General features: G+C 46.8%; 1 protein-coding gene across 2 annotated transcripts in view; it reads right to left on the minus strand.

Annotated features, from left to right (window-relative positions):
• gnao1a (guanine nucleotide binding protein (G protein), alpha activating activity polypeptide O, a) overlaps positions 1-12500 on the minus strand; it is a 96394-nt gene that overhangs the window by 18460 nt on the left and 65434 nt on the right. For both annotated transcript variants that reach the window (XM_042110598.1, XM_042110599.1), the window contains exons 4-5: positions 9697-9857; positions 1961-2089 (exon numbers count right to left, since the gene is read on the minus strand). In XM_042110598.1, the coding sequence (XP_041966532.1) occupies positions 1961-2089; positions 9697-9857 (290 nt within the window). The remainder of the gene's footprint in view (positions 1-1960; positions 2090-9696; positions 9858-12500) is intronic.

A 12500-nucleotide genomic window follows, 5' to 3' on the forward strand; every position in this document is an offset into this window, starting at 1 on the left:
AATTTCGTGCAGTTTTGACCATGTCAGCCAGAGATATTGTGATGAAACACCTAATGTTTTGCTTTTTAATTTTTAACTAGGTGGTGCTATACATGAAATAAGTGGTAATAGGGGATAGGTTGACATGCCTCCTTAAGACCAACATCCAAAAAAAAGGTGGACCTCCTAGGCCCTACGGTTCTCGAGATATTCACAGAAAACTGTCTCCGGCCACCTACAGGCCAGTTGGTGTAAAGTAACTTGGCGTGCACTCAGAGGGTGTCATAATGATCCTACACTTCCAATTTCGTGCAGTTTTGACTATGTTAGGTCACAGATACCTGCGATTACAACACCTCATTTTTACTTTTTTGTGTTTAACTAGGTGGCGCTATACATGAAATGAGTGGTTATGGAATGGGTTGACATGGCCCTTTGAGATCAACATACAAAAAAATGGTCCTCCTAAACCCTACGGTTCTCGAGATATTCACAGAAAACTGTGTCTGCCCTACCCTCCTGTCGGGGGGTCCAGTCCAGCGGGGGGGCTACATATCAAAATGAAAAAAGGAGGTTCCATGCTATCCATGTGGGGTTACATGCCCACCAAGTTTCGTGTACCCCGGTCTTACAGTGTCCCGGGAATCCTTGAAGGAAATTTGGACATGTGAAAAATAAATAAATAAATAAATCTGACTAGTTTCGCTGCGCGGCGGTCATAATAAGATCAACAGATAACGGCAATGACAAACCTTGTGGTTTCTAACTGCATCAATCGCACTCACTAGTCACTCATTTCCCAAACTCAAAACAGCCGCTTACATAATCTTTAAATGCAAGCCAAGGGGTGGCGTGCAAAAAAGCATTTTCAGTTCCACACCAGCAATTTAGCATGTTCTACCTGGTTGTCATAGGCAGACCAAATTATGGCAGGAGAGGAGAAGGCCACATTGATTTACACAAACAAATACATCACAGGTTTTCTGAAGTGAATGAGGTTATTTCCCAGTGTCCCAGTTTCCCAGTATCTACACTCTGAGCCATAGAGTGATGACTGATGAAGAGAAGAAGAGAGATAAAGATAAAGAAAGACAGGAGAGAACAAACAGGTAGAAGAAGAGAGAGAACAAAATAGAGAGAGAGAGAAAAACAAAGACAGAAAGAGGGAGAAAATGATACAGCAGTTCCAAGATTTCAGCTCGGACTGTGATACTTTGAGACGGAATGAGAGAGAGAGAGAGAGAGAGAGAGACAGTACCTCTCTGTAGGAGACCCTATCAATAGGCACTGCACTCACTGACTTTACATATATTAACAGTTTATTTTAGAGGGGTGTCAGAAAGGGAGGGAGAGAGAAGGTGTAAGTGTGCATGTGGCTATTTAAAAGTGTCTATTAGAGTGTGTGAGCAAGGGTGAGAGAAAATGTGTGTGTGTGTGTGTGTGAGAGAGAGAGAAATAAAGAAAAAGGAGAGCGAGAGAAAGTGAGAAAAAAAGAGCTTGTGCTTTTGCTCGCTGTGAGGATCAGACATGTGTTAATGTGGCGTGAGAGCTCTAATTTCTGCCACGTGACAGACCGGAAAGACTTAATGAGACCTTCTCTCAGACCCCCCCCCCCCCCCCCCCCCCCCCACACACACACAGAGGCAAAACCATTTCAAAGAATGTCTAGCTGCAAAAAGTCAATTGCTTTGTTTTTGTCTAGACCGAACAGTCAAAATACTAAACTAAACTAAATAAACAAACTACAGTGTGCTTCAATTTGAAAATAATTATTTTGCTGTACTTATTATGTACTTCAGAACATACATTTCACCTTGTAGTATTTCTCCAAAACATTCAATCAACAATAGTTCTTAGAATCTTAGGCAGTATTCCAGGACCTTGCGGAGCATTGGACACTAGTTCTCTGACCTGTTCCAGAATGCTCCCTGCTGGCTGTGGTGTTGTTGGCCCTGAGCCTGCTTGAGAGTGTTGGTCTCACCTGAAATGCAGGTTCTTGAAGGTGAAGTGGGTTTCTACGATGCCAGTGGTCTTCACTCGGGTTCTGAGGATGTCTTGCTCTGTGGGCTGGTAGTCTGGAGCTCCAATCCGATCTAAACTGTCTAGGTAGCTGGAGGGGAAAAAGAATCAGGAAGAAGAGCCATTAAATCGGCTGCTCAACTGAAACCAGTGCAAATATGTAGAAGAGCTTCAGAACGGCTCCAAGGAAAAGGACTAGACTTGGAACAGATTTAGGCTAAACATGGCTGCCCCGCTGCACTGTATAGTGAGTGGTTCTCCCCACAAGGGTAATTTCGCTGTGCCATTTCAGCCTCAAAGGGATAGTTGATTCAAAATGGGATATTCTGTCATTACCTTCTCATCCTCAAACCAATATAACCCACTATTAGGTCTCTTTTGCTGTGGGACACCAGAGGAATTTGGCTACTTGGTCTCAGTGCATAGCAGATCCTTTCTCAATCCCACAAAACTGAACAAGACCAGTTCCCTTCTGGATTGATAGCTCATTTTTTGCTGCACAGACAAGCAACCCTTACATGGGTGGTTACTGGCATAGGCTTACATAGTCAATGGTACAATAGCTCCTTTTTGGGCTAATAGTTTCCCTTAACTGTACATTACACAACACAAAGCATTACATCACACCATTATGTGCCTGCATCAATGGGATGATATGATCTAGACCTTTTTTTTGTAAAGTGAAGATAAAGTCTAGTAATTAATGCACATTTAAAGACAGTGGAGGTTGGATGTCTTTCAGAAGGGAATGTGATGGAATTTAGATTAAGCACTTTATTTGATATCAGATGTTTAAATTCCACATTATATTTTTACCACATGTTAAGTTTGACCTTGATCTGGTATCATGATTAAGGTGTTCTTTGTCAGTAGGCAGAGGCTGTTTGCTGTTGCGTGAAGTCTTTTCACATTGCCACCTGTTTCAATTTATCCTCGGTTACACACACACACACACACTGACTCGTCGCAGCCAATCGGAGTGGCTTGTTGGCACATGAGAGCCGAGAGGCTGAAAACTAGTCACTGGTGACATTGGCCCCTGCGGTGGAGTGAGGCTCTACCATTAAACACCTGATGCCCCTCTTCCCCCTCTGATGCCACACAGACAAACAAACACACACACACACACACACACACACACACACTCACACAGACACAGACGCACACACTTTCCTCTCACTGTGCTGAGGTGCTGTGCCAATGGTGGTAATTGTGAAGGAGATTTCAAAGTGAACACCCCAACAACACCAATAACACTTCAATGTGCTGGGTGGGGTGTGTAGGTCTGTGACAGTCTAAATGTCTGGGAGTGAGAGTGTTGTTTTTAGGGATGGGTGGATGGATAAAATGATACACACAATATTTGTGTGAATCTGAGCACAACGCTCATGTCTGTGTAACAGTGCAATACAGTGCTGTACAGGGCTTTGCTTCGAAGAGACGAGGAGCAGCTTAAACTTTGATGGCAGTGCCCCGAGCACCGCGCGCCCTGGAATAGCCTGATGTGACTTAATTAGTTAGGCGTCGACAGACCCTGGTGTTGACAGGCTGAAAGGCCTCAGTCTTACCAAGTAGCCTGGGAGCGCGGGCCTCACTGGACAACTCCAGGAGTCTGGGTGTCCTTATTAGGTAGAGAGAAAGAGAAAGAGAGAGAGAGAGAGAGAGAGAGAGAGAAAGTGAAGAGAAGCACTAGTAGTTAATGCACGGACCACCTCAGCCCGTGAGTCGGAGTGCTGTCATTAAGTAGACAGACAGCACAGATATGATTGACTAGGGGTGATGACTCCTCAAAAATGCTTGTGGCTTGGGCAGTAATGCTGCTTTAATGGCCATGCCAATAAAGCTTTCTTGAACTGAACTGGATGGAGAGAAAGAGGGAGAGAGAACATACGAGAGAGAAAGAGAGATTGAAAGAGAGTACTTCCAAAGAGTGTGTGCCTTCATTAAGTAGCCGAAAAGAGCCAGTGCACGGACCAGATCAGATCCCATCATCTCGGGGAGGAAATAGACCCCCACGAGCACTCTCTCACGGCCACGCCTTCCCCACCGGAGTCTCTTTTCATCTTCCTCAGTCTCCTTCCCTTTCCTCCTCCTCCTCGTTTTCCTCATTATCTCTGACTCAATCTCTTTCTCGGTTACCTCCTGATCTGCTTTGCTTATTCTTTCTCCTGTGCTGTCTGAAATGAACTACTAGCAAAATCGTTCTCCCTCTCCCTCTCCATCTCCCCCTCTCTTCTCCCATCCCTCCTCACCCCCCCCCCCCCCCCATCTGTGTGTCTGAGGTCTGGTGTCAGTGCCTGATATGTAGCCAGCAAGCAGTGCCAGGGGGCTTGGCTGGCTGCACAGCTGCAGAATTCTGCAGTGCCATGTGAAATATCCCGCTGCCGATACAAGCAGCCCTGCTCCAACCCTCAACTCTCTTCACTCTCTCATACCCTAATACTTACAAAACAGACCTAGGGAGGAAGGATTTCCTCAATGTTACCTTCCTGGAGGAGGTTACACACACTGGGTGAGACTAATATTTTGTAATCCTCAACCCTAAAATCTGATTTGTTGTATATGAACACTGGGGTGTTCGGTAGACTGTGGGTATGACATGAGTAGAAGCAAGCCTCGCTGGTCTCTCCGCCTCAACATATTTCACTGTGTGGCCACAGGAAGATTTACTGACATGAGTGGGGAAGGACAGGGAGGGAGGCAAAGAGGGAAAAAAGAATGAAGAGAAAAGAGGGTAAAAAAGGGAGAGGGAGTGAGGGATAGAGAGAGTATTAGAGGAGGTGGTGAAGAGAGCCAAGGAGATGAGAATGAGATTATGAAAAGAGAGAAAAAAGGGCCATGTGATGGAAGTCCAAGACATGGACTGTGTTCTAGAGAGCAAAGGAGAGAGGGAGAGAGAGAAAGAGACAGAGGGAGAGAGAGAAAGAGGGAGAGGGAAAGAGGGAGGAGGTTATAGTCGGAGAGTAATGCGAGACGTTTGATGTGGCTGGAATGCCTTTCATTCTGGCTGAGGGACTCAAGTGCACACTCTTATCTGTCTCAGCCTTTGTCCAAGCTGCCCATCCTGCTGGTACGTCCCCACCCACTGCAGTACCATCCTTGTGCTCCAGGGGGCGACGCTGCTGCGACGGGACCTCGTGAACACCTTGCACATTAATGTTTCATTCCACCGGGACTTTGAGCACATATAGATGCCATCATGGCCTTTCTGGAGAGAAACTAGGCTACCACGTGACTAAATGTGTCAGAGGTCCTACTCAGAAATAAATGAAGGTTGGAGGGGAAGGGAGTTAATACCACATTATGTGTCAAAATCTCCAGTCTTTTAGCACACACACACTTCAGCTCCACTGCAGTATCTTAGCTGTGATGGATTTCACCGGAATATTCTTTCTTCATCTCTCTTCACTTCACTCTTTCCAGCCTTCATCAGTTGTGTCTGCCTCTGTTTGCTTACTCTCTCTCCCTTCCCCCTAACAATAACTGCTCTTTGTTTATTATTACACTCTTTCTGCCAATGCAAATTTCAGGCATATCGGTTGGAGAGTGATTTCCATGAAGCGGGTTTTGGCTGTGAGTCATGGCTCCGGTGGAGTGGCGTGCTTATTCAGGCTTGTCGGCCGGGCCATGGTGTGGGGGGTCTCAGGGTCCTCTGGTGGAGTGGCGTGCTTATTCAGGCTTGTCGGCCGGGCCATGGTGTGGGGGTCTCAGGGTCCTCTGGTGGGCCAGAGAGGGGCAGAGTCACATATGCCGTCTCTAAGGACGTCTACAGGTATCCGTGAAAGAGTGAATTATTACAGTTCATAGATGTCCCTGTGCATAAGCCTTTAGTTATACAGGTGCAGGTGAGGCAGGTAAGTATAATCCAAAAAATTAAAAATCAAAATCACCGCACACTGATCACTATTAGCTTCATCAGGTTCTTCAAGTGTGAATTATTAGACTTGAAGAGAGAAAGGCTCCTTTGGAGACCTATTTGAACCATTTTGCAGCATTACAGATATCTATATATAGCTACAGATATCAGTGCAGGAGTGATCTACTACACTTAAAGAGGGAAAGATTGCTACTGACCTACTGTATTTGAACCACTTTGTAACACTTACGGCTACAACCATTTAAAGATTATAACACAGGAACAGCTAAAAATAGGTACTTTCCAATTCTCTACTTTGGAATCAGTGCTTATGAATACTCTCTACTTTGGAATCAGTGCTTATGAATAGTTTTGCGACCCCGTCCTCTAGAAGAGTAAGAGTGTGTCCTCTGGTCTGTGAGTCTGTGTTGTGCAGAGTGTGTCTGGGCTCTGTGATAAGTGGAGCCGTGCGATGGCCGGTTCCCGTGGGTCGCTGAGGGTCTGGGGAAGAAGGACGAGGGGGGATGCTCTCCTACAGCAATGGGAAGCTCAGATCGCTCCCTCATTCAGTGCCACCTCCACCACTGCATGCATGCCAGCTTCACATCTCCCTCACTGCGCTCTGCTCTGCTCTGTCTCCCTCACACACACACACACACACATACACACACACACACACACACACACACACATATACACACACATACACACACACACACACACACACACACATACACACACACATACACACACACACATACACACACACACACACACACATACACACACAAACACCAACACACATACACACACACACACTCACACAAGCAAGCAAGCACAAACATACACATGTACTAACACGCACGCACTATGCTGCTGCTCTGCTCTGCTCTGTCTCCCTCACACACACACACACAAACACCAACACACATACACACACACACACTCACACAAGCAAGCAAGCAAGCACAAACATACACATGCACTAACACGCACGCACTATGCTGCCGCCCCCTCCTCTTCTGCTGTTCCTGCTTGAGAGCTCTGCCTGGCAACACCTCTCACCAACCTGCTTCCCATCACTCCACAGTCTGGCAACAAGATACACAAAGACACGCAGACACAGACACACACACACACACACACACACACACACACTCTACAGATACATATACTCACACACAAATACACACTTATTCAAAGACATACACACCCACACGCCCACACACACATACACACACACACACAAACCTAGATGCAGAAGACACAGAGATAGCTCTGGACATAGGGCCTACTATAGGACAAGCACAATGGCTCAGAAGAGAGCGTCTGCATGATGAGGGAGTGATGCAGAGTGAGGAGAGAAGAAGGAGAGGGAGGTCTGGAGGAAGAATAGAGAATAAGGGCAGAGAGAGAGAGAAAGATAGAGAGAAAGAAAGACAGGGATAGAAGAAGAAGAAGAAGAGAGAAAGAGGAAGAAAGCGATATATTGTTTGTAGGGTGGTCTGCATGTGTGTGTGTGTCACAGATAGCAGAGATAAATATGGAGGAGCTTCCCAGAGGATAACCAATGACATGACACTGGGCCCACAGCCAATTCAATCCTATTAGAAGCCTCTCCACTCAGCCTCTCAAACGGCCTCAAGATGGAGCAGCTGTCATGGGCTCCACAGACAGGGAGGGTATGCACTATGAGACGCGTGACATGGGGAGAGCGGCAAGCTCCAGCACAGACGTGGGCCCTCTCTAGCCTTACCTCTTAAGCCTGGCCAAAACTGCTGGTAGTAGTAGTAGCTGTGAAAGAGTCTAGAATCTAAGAGTGAACCGTGAGGGACAGCTTTAGAGGCAGGCAGAGTGAAACTTCACCTCCACATGATCTCTATGGCAGACACAAAATGGCTGCCAGGCATAAACTGTCAGGACACTCCGCTGACAGTAATGTATGTTTCCTGGCGAATGGTCTTGCAGTTGCCACAGCCTTTATAAATTGGTTCATTTTTGCATAGAGGCTTGGTTTAGTTAAGACACACGCTACTGTCAATAGCATATGCTTCCTGACAAGCTGCCATCATCACAGCCTTTGTTAATGTGTTCAGTTTGTATGGAGGCTTGTATGGAGGCTCAAAGCACGTCTAAAGCTAATGGTACACAATGATGGTAGTTCATCTAGAAGAGGCAGCGAAGCGGTGCGTCATTTAAAACACAGTACATACATGTATGGCGTTATACACATTAGAGTAGTGCACCCATTATGCCTAAGTGGGTCACCAAAAAGGTCTCCAGGACAGAAAGAGCATTACAGACACACATAAAACAGCATTACATCTGGGGCTAGAGGAGAAGGAGGGAAAGATTGACTAATTTCTTTGAGGCTATGAAACGTGCCTGAAGAAATGTGTGTATGAGTGCCCCCCTACACACACTAGACACACACACACAGAAATATCCACAAAGCTAGCTTGATTTAGTGAGTAGGTTATTGGTTGCCTGTCACTCTTTTGAGCGAGTACTATACTTTGATCAATCATAATTGCCAATCCTGACAGATTGTACATTTGGTTCCTGACTTCATTGCAGAAATACTGATTTAAACTCATGCAGCAAATCACATATTAATCACATAAGCTTTGAATGCGGCCAAAACCTAATGGCACATTATACAAATGTGTGCAAAGTTCTTACATTGGTCACAATGTAAATCAACAAAAGGCTTAAATGTAGTGAAGTAGCTGATGGAATCATATAAAATGGAAGTCATGACCGAATTATCCAGGCTATCATTAGCTACAGTAGCAATAAATCAGTCAGCTATATGCACTGTCCATGATTGTTCACATGCAATGTCACTGCATTGTATTTCATCATCACTTCTAACCAGGACTATGCATATGCCATGATGTAGTGTGTGGAATAATGGATGACTGGGCAGACGGGACTGATGTCTTTCGATGCACACTGTACTCATTCCAGACGCAACAGGATTTAGTGACACGTCTGAGGGTTTGTCGGGGAACCAGCGGCGTGTCCTTTTTAGGCCTCTATTTGCCTCGCCCCTGCTTCCTGCTTATCTGAAGCATCGCAGCAAAGTCATTCCTCTTCGTCTAAACACAAACTTCCACGAGGACGGCTATCGCTGGCTGTTAAAACAAACCGTCATGGTGGACACACACACACATTCCACTGCCTAATGAGTCTCACTTGTGAGACACACAGCACAGAGACTTGGACACAAACTCTATCTCAGACAGCCCCACACACACACACAGGCACGCGCACACACACACACACACACACATACACACACGCACGCACACACGCACGCGCGCACGCACACACACACACACACACACACACACACACACACACACACACACACACACACACACACACACACACACACACACAAATACAGCTGTTCTTGCAGTCAATTAAATCTCCCTTCTTTTTTTTGGACAGAAACACAAAGCTTTTCCGGGGGAGCTAAAAATGGACTTGAAATGAAATATAATGAGTAGGAAATGAAAACATCATCATCACATCTGGAGATAACACCTTTCTCAACACTCGCTGACGGATTAGGCAAGCGTCTGCAGTCAAGACAAAAAATAAATCCATCTGTGTAAAACTGGATCCTTTTGCTAAAGCATTTCCAATATGTTTTTAACTATTTCATGCACTTTCATAAATCTTACATAATCTTGTTTTGCATTGCAAATCCTAGGTGTGACACACCAGACATTACTGAGACGAGGTAAAACAGCAGCCATCCTGAGTGCCTGTGTTGCCTCAGCTAGGTGCTATTTCCCTGTCTGGCCTGCAGGGGGCGATAGGGAGGTACTCACTACTGGGCGGAGTCGTTGAGCTGGTACTCGCGGGCACGGCTGAAGCACTCCTGGATACCGGAGTCGGACCACAGGTTCTTCATGGCGGACAGAAGCTCGGGGGAGTACGGCTCTGTGTCCTCCATACGGCTCACCACGTCACACACCATCTTAGCGTCAGCCTGCACACAGAGAGAGAGAGAGAGACAGACAACACGTTAGAGATGCTTTTTTACACACACACACATTACATGTGTGAGGACTGCACAGGAAGTGTGATATAGAAATGTATCACCTTATCACATTTTATATGAATTGAATGTATACGTATGTACATTACACGGCCACTAACACAAATCTATACACACGCACCCTACACGCCTCAATAATGTACAGAAAGGTGGACATGGTGCTATTCTGTGTAGGTGCATTGTTTAGGCACGCCCACAACTACAGTACACACATTCACACCCACACACACACATTCACATTCACACACACACACACACACACACACAAACATGCACATCACCAGTGAATCATGCAAACTATACAAGTGCACAGAAGCGCTCACATGGCAGAAATAGCCATCTGAAAAGATCTAACCACATCAAACACAAACATACACACACACACACGCACACACACATACACACAGAGACTTTGCTAGCCAAGGATCAGAGCTGAAACAGGAAGAGAGGCCTGAGGGGGGCTTTTGGAAGCCACCACACGCTACACAGCACTCAGCAGCCACAAACAGCATAATACATCAAAGCACATCCTCACCAGCACTGCCCACTAGACATGGCTTCCCTTGGCCTCCATAGGCCACCAGCACTGCCCACTAGACATGGCTTCCCTTGGCCTCCATAGGCCATCAGCACTGCCCACTAGACATGGCTTCCCTTGGCCTCCATAGGCCACCATCACTCTTCACTTGTCATAAGACCAGCTACTCTTTCTCTGTTCCCTCACATGTGTTATTGTTTCTTCACCGCGTCCAGGCTTGGGAAGGGCAGGGGTGGAGGCGAGGAGCATTTGGCCTACTGCCTACCAGCTGGAGCCTCCTGCTGCCACCTCTCCCAGGCAGCCATGTTGGGGATGGGAAAGAGGAACCCCCTGGCTCTCTCTCTTAGGTCCACATAGTCGAGTGGACCGAGCCAGAAGCGCTAACCAAATGTCCAGCGGCCTGAACCCCTGAGTCCCATGCATGCTTCCCGCTCCACGACATGCGATTGCTAATCCCAGAAGCTTCCTGTGGGAGCGGGCCCTGATCCACACTGAAACCTGACACTCAATGTGACATACTGGAACACCGCCAGACACAAAGGGAAACATACATTACAACACACACACACGCACACACACACACACACACACACACACACACACACACACACACACACACAAACATTACACTATTAATGACATGTGCTCCATCCAGTGAGGTTGAGGTCAGAGTGTATACGTCTCTGGTTGAGGTCAGGAACCCAGAGTGCAGAAGAGAGGGACTGTAAGCAGTAAGGAGTCTGGGGAAGAAAGACTGACGCCATTTGATGAAGGCTTGCTGAGCTGCTGGCAAATTTGTGCTGCTCCGAGAGCAAAGATAGAAACTGACACCATACTGACAAGGGCTGACAGTTTCTCTTACTGTGGGAAAAGACCGTACTGAACTCAAAAACAAATAAACACTGCACCTACAAACCAATGACTGTAAAAAAACAGTGGGAAAACCAATGACTGTAAAAAAACAGTGGGAAAACCAATGACTGTAAAAAAATGACTGTAAAACTTTGGACCGCATACACTCTGGAAGGAATTAAAAAATGGTGGAGATTTAATATAGTAAATCCCGGGCAGAAGCAATTTTCTGTTTACAGTGCATTCTCTAGATCCAAAAACCACTTACTATGCAGAGGCTCTGGCTCTAATTTCCCTAATCAGATTGACAAACTTTGGCTTCACGTCTTCATAACCTACTGCAAGAGAATGAGCCCATGCCATCCAGGCTTTCTACAGTGATGGAGAAAAACAGCCCATCTCCAGCCTGGAAGTGGTACACATCCACAGCAGCCCGAACCCCAGCCCCACATCTGACCGCACAGCCTCCACAAGCCCTTCACCACCCGTCAATCAAATCCCCAGGTGCCTTGGCTACCAGAGGAGTAAAGGTCATAGGGCGTTACCGGTAGGGATAAGAATCATCACGTGCCACCTCCTGCTCGCTTTTCGTCTCAGCTGACAGCTGCTGAACCGAAGAGGATCGATACACTCAACGCACTGATAACGATCTCCCTCCTCTGGTGTACGCAAACACCAGTGTATACACACGTTCAAAAACACTCACACACACACACACACATGTACGCACGCATGCACACACACCCGCAGACACACACACACACACACACACACACACACACACACACACACACACACACACGCACACACACACACACACACACACACACACACTGTACACTCAAACATGCACGCACACACACACACACACACACACGCACGCACACACACACACACACACACACACACACACACACACACACACACACACATGGGGAGAGTCTCATTTCCCTGACCTCTCCGCTGCAACCCTAGTCTGTGATGATGAGAAGGAAAGACGACCAGTTGGAGATGGGTGGACGAGAACAGGAGAGAAGCGTGGAGGAAAGACGACAGAGACGGGAGAGAGAGGATCAGATGCGGGATCAGGATTCAGGCCTTTGTGTGTCACTTCCTGTGACTTTGTCCTGAAGGCAGGTCCTCGTCCACTCCGTCGTTCCGACTGAGCGCCCTTTGTCCTCATC

This window comes from Alosa sapidissima, chromosome 11, assembly GCF_018492685.1.
Source record: "Alosa sapidissima isolate fAloSap1 chromosome 11, fAloSap1.pri, whole genome shotgun sequence".
NCBI classification, from domain to species: Eukaryota; Metazoa; Chordata; class Actinopteri; order Clupeiformes; family Clupeidae; genus Alosa; species Alosa sapidissima.